Genomic DNA, 14,617 nt, shown 5'->3' on the forward strand with positions numbered 1-14,617 from the left:
TAGAAGGATGTGCAACTATGACATACAACTATCTACTGGGGCTTTGGGGGCAAAATAAATAAATAAATAAAATTATAAAAATAAACGACCCAGAGCTAGCAGTAAATTCAACATTGTAGTTGGTGCCCAGCCTCTTCTTTCAACATCGGAAACAAACCTTTCGCTTTTGCTGTGATCATCATGGTGCTGAGGGATAGCTTCTGTGTCTGGTCTTCAATCCAGGTTATTAGAAGTTTCTCCATATCTGATATGGGCCCTTCTCAAATTTTTGTTAGTCCTGCCGCTTTTGATGAAGCAGATCCTTTAACACTTGTTGTCTCTTCTTCTTCTTCTTCCAGACTGTAGCTAGGGTGGAACGGGACATGCCTGACTGGTGACCAATAACCATCACTGATTTTCCACCTTCGCAGTCCTTAACCGCTTTTAATTTCGTTTCCAGGTCAATAACTTGATGTGGCCTCTTACTGGCAACATTAGCAGTGGATTTTGTAAGTTTAGGGGCCATGATGAACCAAACAACACAAGACTTAGCCAAGCACAAGAGAAAATAATGCAATCAAGAGATTTGCTAAACACGAGATGTATGAGGCAGCTGCCTTGTAACATGGCATGTTTTACAGTAAATTTTTTTTATAAGTAGAAAGACTACACTCTAAAATAACAATAAAAAGTATAATATAGTAAATACATAAACCAGTAACACAGTCGTTTATTAGCATTACTAAGTATTATGTACTGTATATAATTGTACGTGCTATACTTTTATACGACTGGCAGTGGAGTAGGTCTGTTTACACCAGCATCACCACAAACACATGAGCAATGTGTTGCGCTACGATGTTACAATGGTTATGACATCACTAGGCGATAGGAATTTTTCAGCTCCATTATAATCTTATTTGACCACCGGCATGTATCTGGTCCACGGTTGACCAAAATGTCCTTATGTGGCGCATGACTAGTGAAAAACATTTGCACAAGGCAAGCAAGTCACTCAAAGCGTTGAAAAACCTTCTGATTAGGAAAAGATGGTCAGGATTTTGTTAAAATAGAGACATACTATGTGCTAGTAGTTTTTCTCTTTCTGCTTGTGCCCAGGGATGGAGAAGCAGAGAAATTTGGGAGCAAATGGGCCAGCAGAAATTATAAGGATAGCCCCCTATTTGTTCTATCAGCCTAGAGATAGCACAGCATAAAGTAAAACATTTGTTTTAAAGTCAAGCATACAAAACTCACTCCTGCTACTTATTAGCTGTGTCCTTGGTTAAGTTTCTTACCATCTGAACCTCATTTTTATCACTTATGAGGATTATATGTGAGCCCTTATAAACTATCTGGCACATAGTGGGCTCTTAATGAAACTAGTCCCTTACCCTGCCTTTTTCCTTCAGTGAGGTGAAAAGACCAACTGAGGTAATGAGAGACAGTAAATAATGAAACATGAAAAAAGTCTCTTGCAAAGATTTTTTATGAACTCTGCACACATACATCTTAAAGAAGTCTGAGTAAAGGTATTTTATTTTTTTTTGTTTTAAAAAATGGGGTAAGCAGTGCCTCAATCCAGTAGGTTCTAAGTCTGAGCGATCAGTAAAGTCATCTGTGGAATTATTTTAAAATAGATTCCTTAGACCATTTTTCAATACTATATGGGAGACGGAGAAAGCTATTTTGGAAAAGGAAGCTTTTCTAGACCCTTAAAACCTTATGCCACATTAATAACAACTACTCTGTCTGTGTGTTAAGATGAGGCTTTCCTCTAGGCCTTGGCCTTCAATATATTAACATGGATTCATTTAATATATTAGTTTGGAAGACACAGAGAACTCAGTTCAGAGGGAATGAGCCCCTGAACAGCTATTTTTCAGTAACATTCATTAACAGGAAAAAGTCTAAGAGAACAGCAACAGGCAGCAAGGCACTAAAAAGGAAGGGCTAATGCTCCAGTTAGGAGACAGTGGTTCCAGGGAACATGATGGGGCCGGCGTGGGGAACAAAGAGCTTGGCAAAAATCAGGTGACCGACAAATAGTCCCCTCCCCTGTTTAAAAAAAAAAATCAGCCTCACTAAAGTAATCACTAATACAATCGTGACTTAGAAACATTCCATCATCACACAAAAAAATCCATTATGCCTCTACAGTCACTCTTCCCATTACCCTTTGGCCCTTGGCAATCAGTCCTCTGACTCAATTGCTATAAATTTTGTCTTTTGTAGAACTTTACATGAATGGAATCATGTGGCATATAGTCTTTTGTGTCTGGCATCTTTGAATTAGCATGATGCTTTTGAGATTCATCCATACTGTTGTGTGTATCAATAGTATGTTCCAGCTACTTGCTAGCTATGATGAGAACAGTGTTATATCAGTGAATGGAAGTTATACCCATTCTGCAATGTATGTAGACAAGTGTTAAAGGAGACTTGTAATAAAGATGATTCTAAGAAATCAAAGTTTGTTCCTTTTAACAAATTATTCATTTACCAGCTGACAGAAATTTGCGTTCTTTCTAGTTACCAATTATAATGAATAAAACTGCTATGAAAATTCAAGTACAAATATTTAGGTAGATAAAAAAATTCTCTTTTCTATGATTTCTATCTCTGTTAAACCTCTCATTTTGTTCACATATTGTTTTCCTGATTTTATTGAGTTGTCTGTGTTCTCTTGTAGATTACTGAGCTTCCTTAAAACAATTATTTTAAATTCTGTCAGGCAATTCATAGATTTCCATTTCCATTTCTTTGGGGTCAGTGCTTGCTCCACACTTCTTGTTCCCTCTTGGGAGCGGGAATTCTTAAGATTGTATGCCTTCTCTTGATCCCTCAAAGCCAGGTGTTGACAGCCTCTTTTTGTAGGGTGCTTCCCTGAAATGCTGCAGTCAGACCAGCTTTCTGTGCTTGCTTACTAGCCGTTTGCAAAGGCTCACTCTCACTGTCCACGGGAGTGCACAGCGGGAGCCAACCACTGGGAGCCGGCCCTCAGTCTCGCAGATCACCTCAGCAATCCGGCTGAGGCAAGAAAGAAGTGGGCCTCTTGGGCAACATCCCAGCCAGCTGGGGAAGCTGGGCACTCACTCACATGCTGCCACTTTCCTCCAAAGGAGAAATCACAGGCCATGGGGGTCTCTCCTGGTACTGAGCCACGCTGCCTTGGGGAAGGAATAACCAGGGCAAAGTGAAACTGTTCCTCTTACTCTCTTCCATGAGGCTGTTCTCGGACATTTTTTTGCTCCAAAGTTGTGCTGAAACTTCTCCACTGGACTCCTGCCCTCCCACGAGGTACTCTTGTCCCTGAGTGACTGCCAGAATCGACGTTCTCTGGGGAATGATGGTAGAGAATTTCTACTCTGACATCATTCTCCTGTACTTTTATTTTTTTCTAACATAAGCATGCAAAGTTTAAAACTTCCATCAAAGTTCTACTTTATCTGCATCCCATAAATTTTGACTTATGTTACTTTAATTCAGGTCAAAATATTTTCCAATTTCCCTTGCGATTTCATCTGTGACAAATGGGTTATTTGGAGGTATATAGTTTAATTTTTAAATATTTGAGGATTTTCCAGACATTTTTCAGTTATTAATTAGTAATTTCATTCCATTTTGGTTAGAGAACATACTCAGTATGAGTTCAAGTCTCTTAAATATATTGAAACTTGTTTTATGGCCCAGCATATGGTCTATATTAGTGAGTGTTCTGTGAGCATTTGAAAAAAATGTGTATTCTGCCACTGTTGTTGGAGTCTTCAATAAATGTCAAATAGATCAAATTCGTTGATAATGTTGTTTACAGCTTCTAAATCCTGGGTGTGCATTTTTAAATCATTTATTAAGAGAAGAATTGCAATCTCCAACTATGATTATGGTTTTGTCTATTTCCCCTTTAAATTCCATCAGCTTTTTCTTCATGTGTTTTGAAACTCATTACTGTGTCCACACACTTTTAGGACTGTTATGTCTTCTTGGTGAATTATTCCCCTTATACTTATGAAATGTCCCTCTTTATCCCTGGCAATATTCCTTGCTCTGAAATCTACTTTGTCTTCTGTTACCAGAGGCACTCTTTTCTTTTGATTATTGTTTTCATAGTGTATCTTTTTCTACAATTTTACTTTTAATGTATCTCTGTCTTTATATTTAAAGTGGGTTTCTTATAGGCCATGTTTAGTTAGGTCTTACTTCTTTATCCAATCTGATAAGTCTGTTTTTTAACTGGAGCGTTTAGATCATTTACATTTAAAACGATTATCAATATGGCTGGGTTTAAATCTACCATCTTGTTATTTGTTTTCTAATTATCTCATCTGTTCTTTTGTTCATTTTACCTATTTCCTTTACTTTTTTTGAACTGAATATTTTCAATTTGGTTTTATCTCCCCTGTGGGCTTATTGTCTATACCTCGTTATTTTTTTTACGTGATTGCTCTAGGTAAAGATTACAATATATATCTTTAAGTTACCACATCTATCTTCAAATAATAATAAACCACTTCATGTATATTTCAAGAACCTTACAACAGAATACTTGCATTTCTCCCACCCATTTCATTGTGCTCTTCTTGTTTTTCATTTTACTTAAATATATGTTATAAATCCCACAAGGCATTATTATTTTTCTTGCTTGTCTAAAAACGCCTGTACTTCATTTTCACCTTAAAAAATTAAGATATTGGGCCGGCCCTGTGGCCAAGTGGTTAAAGTTCTGTGCGCTCCACTTTGGCAGCCTGGGTTCAGATCCTGGGTGTGGACCTACTCCACTTGTCAGCCATGCAGTGGAGGCATCCCACATGCAAAGTAGAGGAAAATTGGCAGAGATGTTAGCCTAGGGCTCATCTTCCTCAAACAAAAAAAGAGGAAGACTGGCAAGAGATGTTAGCTCAGGGTCAGTCTTCCTCACCAAAAAAAAAAAAAAAAAAAAATTAAGATCTAATTTGTATACCACAAAATTCACCCTTAATCTTAAAGTGTACAATTCTGTGGATTTTAATTCACAAGCTTGTGCACCCATCAACACTAATTCCAGAACATTTCATCACCCTAAGAAGAAACCACATGCCAATCAGCAGTCATTCCTCATTTCTTCCTCTTTGCAGAGCCTGGCAACCACTAATCAATTCCCTGTTTGTATAGATTTGCTTACTGTAGACATTTCATATGAATAGATTCATAAAGTATGTGGCCTTTTGTGTCTGGCTTCTTTCACTTAGTATAATGTTTTCGAGGTTCATCCATGTGGTAGCCTGTATCAGTACTTCATTTTTTATGGCCTAATAATATCCCATTAAAATATACCACATTTTGTTTATACACTCATCAACTGATGGACATTTGGGTTATTTCCACTTTTTGGCTGTTAGGAATATAGTACTATGAACATTCATGTACAAATTTTTGTGTGAACATGTTTCTAGTGGAATTGCTAGGTCATATCATAACTCTATGTTTAACTTTTTGAAGGAACTGCCAAACTCTTTTCCACAGCAGTAGCACCGTTTTACATTTCCACCAGCAATGTATAAGAGTTCCAATTTTTCCACATCCTTGCCAACATCATCTTTACTTTTGAAAGATTTTTTGCTGGGTATAGAATTTTAGATTGACAAGTTTCTTGTTGCTGGTTTTTTTTCTGTCAGTATTTTTTAAAGATGGTGCTCCCTTGTCCAGTGGCTTGCCAAGTTTCTGATGAGAAGCTGGTTCTCATTCTTATCTTTGTTCTTGTATACATATGTGTCTTTTAAAAAATTCTGACTGTTTTAAAGATTTTTCCCCTTTCCATTGGTTTTCAGTAATTTGACTATGGTGTGTGTTGGTGCAGTTTTCTTCATGTTTCTTTTGCTGGAGAGTTGCTGAGATTTTTGGTTCTGTGGGTTTATTATTTTCATCAAATTTGGATAATCTTGGTCTTTATTCTCCAAATATTTTTTCCGACCACCTTCCTCTTTTGGGGAGTAAGTTTGCATATATGTTATACAACTTGATAGTGTCCTACACGTCACTAATGTTCTGTTTATTTTGGTTTTTTTCAGTCTTTCTTCTCCCTGTATTTCATTTTGGATAATTTCTATTGCTTTATCTTCCATTTCACTGTATTTATTTTTCAGTATTTAATTTGCTATTAACCCATTTGGTGAATATTTTATTTCCATCTATAGAAGTCTGAGTCTTATTTATGTCTTCATTTCTCTTATCATGTTTCTGTTTTCCTCTACCTTCTTGAAAACATAGAGTATATTAGTTTTCTATTACCACATAACAAATTACCACAAATGGATGGCTTAAAATAATACAAATTTATTATCTCACAGTTCTGTAGGTCAGAAATCTGAGCATAGTGTGGCTGGGTTGTCTGCTCACAGCAGGCTAAAATCAAAGTGTCAGCACAGACTGCAACTCTCACGTAAGGCTTAGGGTCCTCTTCCAAGCTCAATGGTTTTTGGCATAATTCATTTCCTTGCAACTGAATGACTAAGGTTCCTGTATTTTTGTTGGCTGTAGTCTGGAGACTGCTCTTAGCTCCTAGAAGCTGCCTCCAGTTCCTTGACAAATGGCTCTCTGACGCTTCCCTTCTTTTAAAGCGCTCATCTGATTAAGTTGGGCTGAGCCACACTCAAAGGAAGGGGGTTATACGTGGTTTGCATAGGGCAGTGGGTGAGAATCTTGAGGATTATCTTAGAATTCTCCTACTACATGGAATATAATTATAATACCTGTTTTAATATCTTTTTCTGTTAATTCAACTATCTGTGTCATTTCTGGGTCTGTTTGGTTGACTGATTTTTTTTCTCCCGGTTATGGCTAATATTTTACACTTCCTGTATTTTGAAAATTGTGGATTGGTTGATGGACACTGTGATTTTTACATTGTTGAGTGCTGGATTTTATCGTATTCCTTCAGATATTGCTGGGCTTTGTCCTGGGACACAACTAGGACACTTGGAATCAGTATATCTTTTTGACACTTTCTTTTAAGTTTTAAGGTGGGTTCAGAGAAATGTTTAGTCTAGAGCTAATCTGATCTAAATACGCAAGAAATACCCTCTACTTGATGCTTCCATGTATTAAGAGGTCCTTCCACTCTGACTGATGGGCTCATACTCTCAGCCCTCTGTAAGCTCCAGCAATGGTCCTGCCAATCCTCCCTGCTGGTTCTTTGCCTAAACTTACATAGTTTCCTTACATACATTTGTAGATCAGCCAAAGAATCAAGGGGATTCCCCTTCAAAACTCTGGAGAGTTCTCTCTGTGCAGATCCTTTCTCTCTGGTATTTTGACCGATAAATTCTAACTGTTGCTGCCTGTGAAACTCCAAATCCTAACTCAACTACTGAGACCATAGGGCTGTTTGTTTTCTCCCTCCCTCTGCTTCTGCCTGGAAATGCCCCTTAGTCTGTAAGGTAGGGCCATCATAGGGTTCATCTCATTTGCTTCCTTTCTCTCAGGGATCACCTCTCTGTGCTGCATGTTGTCCAATATCTCAGAAGCACCATTTTGAATATTTTGTTCACTTTTCTAGTTGTTAAGGTGGGAGGGTGTATCTTGTCCCTGCTATTCCATCAGGTCTGAAAGTAGACGTCCATCCCCCCTTTTTATTCTTTTTCTGTTATCTTTTTCTCTCACTCTTCTTTCCTCTTTATTCTCTGCATTTTACAAGGTAGAATACATGACCATCTTGGAAAATAACTTAAAACATAAAGATTTAAAAAGAAATTAAAAGTTGAAAAAGAAAAAAGAGCATTGAATAACTTTACATGTACTCATGCAAGAGTAAAAAAACTATCTAAAAATTAAATTTATAGGGTGTAACAGAATTGATACTGATTAGGTCTACAATACCATACACTTACCTTTTTTGCTTTCTCTTTTTAATCTTTCTCATTCATCTATCAGTATGCTATCTCAAGACAAAGAAACAGGGACAAAAGGGGGGAAGTGAGTCAGAAATAAAATGAGCCAATGATAGAAGCGTCACACAGAAGAAAAGTTGATGAAGAAGTGAGGAAAGATGTTGACAATATATCAGTGTCAAGGGAATTAAAATGTCATTAAAAATACTACCTCCTTCTTTCCAAATAGAACATTTCTCCTTAAAATAAAGGCAACAGAGGGGCCGGCCTGGTGGCATAGTGGTTAAGTTCGTGTACTCCGCTTTGGCGGCTCACGGTTCGCAGGTTCAGATCCCAGGCGCGGACCTATGCACCGCTTATCAGGCCACACTGTGGCAGGCGTCCCACATATAAAGTAGAGGAAGATGGGCATGGATCTTAGCCCAGGGCCAATCTTCCTCAGCAAAAAGAGGAAGATTGGCAACAGATGTTAGCTCAGGGCTAATCTTCCTCACCAAAAAAATAAATGAAGGCAACAGAGATATGGAAAGTTACTCCAAAAGCAAACTTGGTCTGTATCACCACTCAGGTGAAGGGACATAAATGAGCCTCTGGATCAAGCAATAACAAATTATGGCTCATGGCCCCAATCCAGTCAGATGCCTGATTTTGTAAATAAAGTTTTATTGGAGCACAGCCACACTCACTCATTTACATATCGTCTATGGCTGCTTTTCCACTACAACGGCAGTTCAGTAGCTGCAACAGGCACTGTGCGGTCCAGAAAACCTAAACTGTTTATTATTTAGCCCTTTATAAGAAATGTTTACCAATCCTGGCTTTACACCAGAGCTGTTCAGAATTTTCTGTGACGACGGACATGTTCTAATCTGCACTGTCCAATACCGTACCCACTCACCACACGTAGCTACTGAGTACTTGAAATGTGGCTAATGCAACTGAAGAAGTGAATTTTTAAAATTAAGTAAGTAATTTAAATAGCCACTTGTGGTTAATGGCTACAGTATAGGACAGCACAGCTCTAGATCAAATTCCTTATCTCAGGAGTAAAGATACTTTTATCTTTCTCAAGCAGCAGAATTAGGCCTAGAACTTGAGTTTTCCAATACCCAGTTCAGTGTTTTATTCACTTACCCAGCTCCCTTTCTGCTATCTCCTGTGGTTAATTTTCAGCTTGCAGCATTTATTTTTACAGAGGACCCACTATATCTGGGTAATCATTTTTAAGTTACCAATTGCCATGATGGAATCTAGAGTCTTCAAAATAGGAAAATTCTCACTCATGAAGACCACTTACAAAACATGACCCAAATATCCCTCCCTGCCTATTAACGTGGCATCTTTCCCACCCATCAAGTCAATATCTTTTTCTTGATTGTTGGTCAGTTTACCACTAGCCACTGATGTTGTAAATAGCCAACAATAAACTGCAAATACACTACAAATTGAGTACAAAGTCAAAATGCACAGATGTAGGATTTCCTGAAGTCATACATTAAAATAATGCTGGATAAATGCTTGAAGCGCCTGTGACGCCACTGATGAATGAGAAACTGGCAGGTAAAACTGTTAAAACAAAAAAAAAAAAGAAAAATCACAAGGATTTGAATATGAAAGGATTAATAGAAGACCCAAGGAAACCTTGTGATACCTCTCAAGATTTTTGAAAAAAGACCTTCCTTCAGCTCATAGTGTAAAAAATCAACTGTGAGATAAAGGATGTCCTATGTGCTGTCATACAACTTTGAGAGAATAATTGGGCTGTTCTAGAAATTAGTATATGTTTCAATTAGAACCTAAATACAATACTGTTCAGAAAACAGCTATCCAGAAACTTCGCTTCCAAGGTTGGCCTACAGTGAGCATTTGCAAACCTGGCTGGTAAACAGTACTCTACACTGTGCTTAACCTGTCTACACAAGTAATGTGGTTTATGCTCCTGGGAGTCTGGAATCTTGCTATGTGCTAGGCAGAGGGTGCCTACATGATCAGCGCCCAGTATAAATCCTGGGCACTGAATTTCTAACGGACTTCCCTGGACAGAAGCATTCACTGCTGGGGGGAAGAGTAAGCTCTGTGTGACCTCTTATGAGGAAGACAGCATAATAAAGCCTTCACAGTGAAACCTCCAGACTCCACCTGTGTGTTTCTCTCTGATGATCCAGTTGTGGATCCTTACTACACTGCTAAGACAAATCTTAGCCATGAGTACAATTATATGCTGAGCTTTGTGGGTCCTTCTAACAAATTTCCAAATGTAGGCATGGTGTTGGGGACCCCCTTATTTTCTTTGTTTCATATATTTTTCAGGATAAAGCCAAAAATCTGATTTTCCCACTATGAAGTTTTGGCCCTTATTTAAGGGGTTTCACTTCAGTGGCCTTTTCTCTGTACAAACAAACTAGTAAGTTCATCACTTTAATGATTCTTCCTGCTCGCTTTCTTCCATTTCATAATCACATAACCTTGTGACTTTGTCTATTCTTTTTTAATTTAAGTATCTCTGGCCAAAAGAAGCCACCCTGGACACTAGCCCACCCATTTTGTATTATTCTTAATCATTAGTTTATATCTCTTACCTCCACACAACATAAACTCAATAATACTATTCCTTCACATGACTATATTTAGGCTGAAAACAGTGGGGATATACTTGCACAAATTTTGTGTGTGTGTGTGTGTGTGTGTGTGTGTGTGTAAGGAAGATCAGCCCTGAGCTAAATCCATGCTAATCCTCTTTTTGCTGAGGAAGACCGGCTCTGAGCTAACATGTATTGCCAATACTCCTCCTTTTTTTCCCCCAAAGCCCCAGTAGATAGTTGTATGTCATAGTTGCACATCCTTCTAGTTGCTGTATGTGGGATGTGGCCTCAGCATGGCCGGAGAAGTGGTGCGTCGGTGCGCGCCCAGGATCCGAGCCTGGGCCGCCAGTAGTGGAGCGCACGCACTTACCCGCTAAGCCATGGGACCGGCCCAATACTTGTACAAAATTAAATAAAAATCACCAGGCTCTTAAAAATATATAGAGACAGAGAAATAAGTGTTAGTAAGAGATCCAAGGAATCTTTTATATGAACCCTGGTTTTATTGTTGCTGTTGGTGGTAGTTTCCTTAATGATTTTTCAAAACCAATAATTATTTCTAAAATCTATATATTGTCTATTGATAACAACAAACATTTTCTCCTAAGGCCTGTCAAACAAAAAGATAAGTTTAAAAATCTGAAGAATTTTAAGGTTTAAGATTTGAAATTCAGGGTTACTGAAATAATGATCTTAGTAATTTCTTCTTGTGATATTTTTACCATGGCTGCCTGATTAAGAAAAACAAAGGAGAAAAAGATACAACAAATCCCCGGCAAACAAGCAACTTGTGTTTTTACCCATTTCTTTGAAACTTCAAACCCACTGAGAAATTTTCAGTTAAAAAAAAAGTCTAGCTGTCACAAGTATCATCACTAAAGACTCTTTTATGCACAACGGCAAATCATTTAAGACAAAAATGGAATGTATGCGATTTATAACCTGTGTTTACTCTGAGCGCTTTCATTTTATTCTGACTTACATGAATTTTATAATGAAGACAATGAAAAAATGATTCATCAGCAAATATATTGATTTTCCAATCTATACACAATATCTTATCTTCATTTGTAATTTTAAGCAGGTTTTTAAAATCATTTGTTTTCAGGAATCACTTTAGTTTTCAGTTTAAAATATCTTCATTTTCTTCACTTATTTTTCTATTAAAAGTAATAGGAACCTAATCTGGTGTGCACTGTACCTTTAAATGATTGTTTGCAACAGCATCATGTAAGGGCAGAATTCCATCTAGATTTTCACAATTAACGTCAGCACCAGCTTTTAACAACTCTACAATTATATCATCAGATCCCTCACTAGATGCCTCATGAAGTGGTGTCCAACCTAAGAAAAAAAAAAAATTAACGAAGTTGCTGCTTACAAATCAACATTCATGTAATATCTTCATTATTGTTTATCTCACCAATGGAATTAATATCTATATTGATTCATATGTATCTACCAAGTATTGGATAAGAAATAATATTGAAAACTATGGCATTAAAATGTCTAAGTTTCATTTTTTAAAACAAATTGAGGGCCGCCCCCGTGGCTTAGCGGTTAAGTGCACGTGCTCCGCTGCTGGCGGCCCGGGTTCAGATCCCGGGCGCGCACCGACGCACCGCTTCTCCAGCCATGCTGAGGCCGCATCCCACATACAGCAACTAGAAGGATGTGCAGCTATGACATACAACTATCTACTGGGGCTTTGGGGGAAAAGTAAATAAATAAATAAAATTATAAAAAAATAAAACAAATTGATCTCATTAAAAATATTTGTTGATACAAGTGCAAAACAGAAGACTCACAGAACATAAAATATAATGGGACCAGAGTTAATACTAATCATGTCAATTTGTTTCAACTCAGATATTAAAATAGAGTAAGATCATGTCTGACTTCCCCATTTCTATCTTTGCATTGACAGATTTCTCTTTAAAATGACATTTGACTCAAACAATCTTTGAGTTTTTCCATCTGGAACTCCTCACAAGATTCTTCTGTGCTTGAGCAAAATGTTAGATCAATTTAAAAATGGAAGTTTCAAATAAAAATAAGGGAAGGGAGAAAAAAGGAAAAGTGTAAAGAGAGGAGGAAAGAGAAGAAGGGACCAGGAAATGGGAAAAATTTTGCATTCTCTCCAGAGTTAGGGAACGGTATTAAGGCCTCCAAAGAACAGGCCTAAATAAGCTCCTCTTACTCCCCATTCTGTGTACTCCCTCGAATGCTCCCAAATGTATGTTAAAAACTGTTTCGAAAGAGGAGGTTATTTTAGCAATTGGTGCAAACCAAGATAAACCTTACTATTCAACTAAATAATACTGTATTATAAAAAAGATTGTTCAAAGTTAGCAGTTATAAATCAGCCAGGATCAAAACTGGGGGAGTGAGGGATGAAATGTGTATTTCAGTGAGTTCAAATTATAAAAACAATTAAAAGAATCCAAACCTGCATTATCTTTTAGATTCACATTTGCTCCAGATTCTATTAGAGCTTTCACCAGAGATAAATTTCCTCTTCTGGCAGCCAAATGAAGCCGGCTTTCCCCTCTGGCAGTCCTCTTATTGATCCCAGCTGTTTTCATTTCTGTAAATTTGCCAAGCAAAACTGAGGCTTCTTTTCTGCCAAATGCTGATTATTATAAAGGAGCTTAGAAAATAGATAGCAATTTCCTCAAAATATCCTAAGTGGGTACACCACACAGAAACACACATTGTTGTTGCTGTTTTAAAATACAACTTGTGAAGAAATTACAGGGCATCTAAGCATATTGCTTTCGATTCACTCGAGCAGTTGTTCAGTCACGGCAGCACGCGGGACTGAGGTAAATCGACCAGCTCCAGCTTTCCACTCATTCCACTCTCACTAGGCCGTTAGCAACAGATAACATTTTTCTTAAAACAAATTGTGATTTTTATAAAAATCTTTTTACAGCTATTCTCTCTCTCAATGGATGTATTTCTGATCACATAACATGCCAAAAACCAAACTACAGCCTATTAGATTTTTGTTTTTTTTCCATAAAAATTATAGCACGACATCATTATTCAAAGATTCTTTTTTTCTTGCAACACAAGTTAGAGAGACCTAATGGAGCTAAAAACAGTGGACTGACCATGTTTGTTTGTGCCCCCTCATTTCCTTCCCAAATCATGCTAAAACGATAGTAAAAAATTTTTTTAAATATCATAAAAAGAAAACAGAAGAAGAAACAATACAAGACAAAGACTTCAACAAATTTTGGGGAACTGGAAAGTCACTGATGGAGAAGAGTTAACTGACGTGGCAGAGTGGAGAATCCTCCAACCCAAGTGCCAGCAAAAGGAATTACAGAGGAAGAGAGCCAACTGGACCAGGCACTCAGCATCGGGGGCATCAGGCACCACGACAGACCACGTGTGTGGAATAGGGCTGGAAACAGCGAGACTGATTGAAAGTGCATGCACAGAGAAGTTGGGACTCTGAGTCCCCTTCCCCAACCCCGAATTGCCTGGCGGCCATTCTTCTTCTCCCAGGTCTCCACCCCCAACGCAGGAAGCTGGAGGTTTATTTTCTGTAGAAACTGCGTTAGAGAAGCTTCAGACTGAGATACAAGGCAATGTCGAGGATTAGGGTGACGAAACTGAAAAGAATATTCATTAAACCAGTGGTTCTCAAAGCATAGTCCCAGATTGGCAGTATCAGTGTCGCCTGGGAAACCTGTCAGAAATGTGAATTCTCCAACGCACCCCAAGCCTACTCTGGAGCACAGACTTTAACATGGCTCCAAACGATCCTCCCCTCCTGGTGTTTATGGCCTTGTATAATTCCCTCCTCTTAAACAACTCGCTTCTAACCAACAGAGTACCTCAACATTGAGGGTATTTCACTTCCTTGATTAGGTTACAAGAGATTGCAACATTTTCTGTCTTGCTAGCAGACCTCTCTAATCACCTTCAGCCTGCATGTGTGGCTGAAGCAAGTGACCGCACTGGGAAAGCCCACACACCAAGAAACTGAGGACAGCTACCACCCTCAAGGAACAGAATTCTGCCAATAACCACACGAGCTTGAAAGTGGATCCTTCCCTAGATGAGCATTCAGAGGAGACCCCAATCCTGGCCGACACCTTGATTGTAGCTTGTGAAAGATCCTCAGCAGAGGACCTGGCTAAGCCATGCCCAATTCCTGACCTACAGAAACTACGAGAT

At 38.2% G+C, this 14,617-nt stretch overlaps 1 protein-coding gene across 1 annotated transcript in view; it reads right to left on the reverse strand.

Moving 5' to 3' along the window:
* ANKRD31 (ankyrin repeat domain 31) overlaps nucleotides 1-14,617 on the reverse strand; it is a 133,943-nt gene that overhangs the window by 45,998 nt on the left and 73,328 nt on the right. Inside the window, exons 16-17 of the mRNA XM_058564112.1 lie at nucleotides 12,876-13,013; nucleotides 11,628-11,770 (exon numbers count right to left, since the gene is read on the reverse strand). Coding sequence (XP_058420095.1) covers nucleotides 11,628-11,770; nucleotides 12,876-13,013 — 281 coding nt within the window. The remainder of the gene's footprint in view (nucleotides 1-11,627; nucleotides 11,771-12,875; nucleotides 13,014-14,617) is intronic.

The sequence above is a fragment of the Diceros bicornis genome, chromosome 1 (assembly GCF_020826845.1).
Source record: "Diceros bicornis minor isolate mBicDic1 chromosome 1, mDicBic1.mat.cur, whole genome shotgun sequence".
Lineage (NCBI taxonomy): Eukaryota > Metazoa > Chordata > Mammalia > Perissodactyla > Rhinocerotidae > Diceros > Diceros bicornis.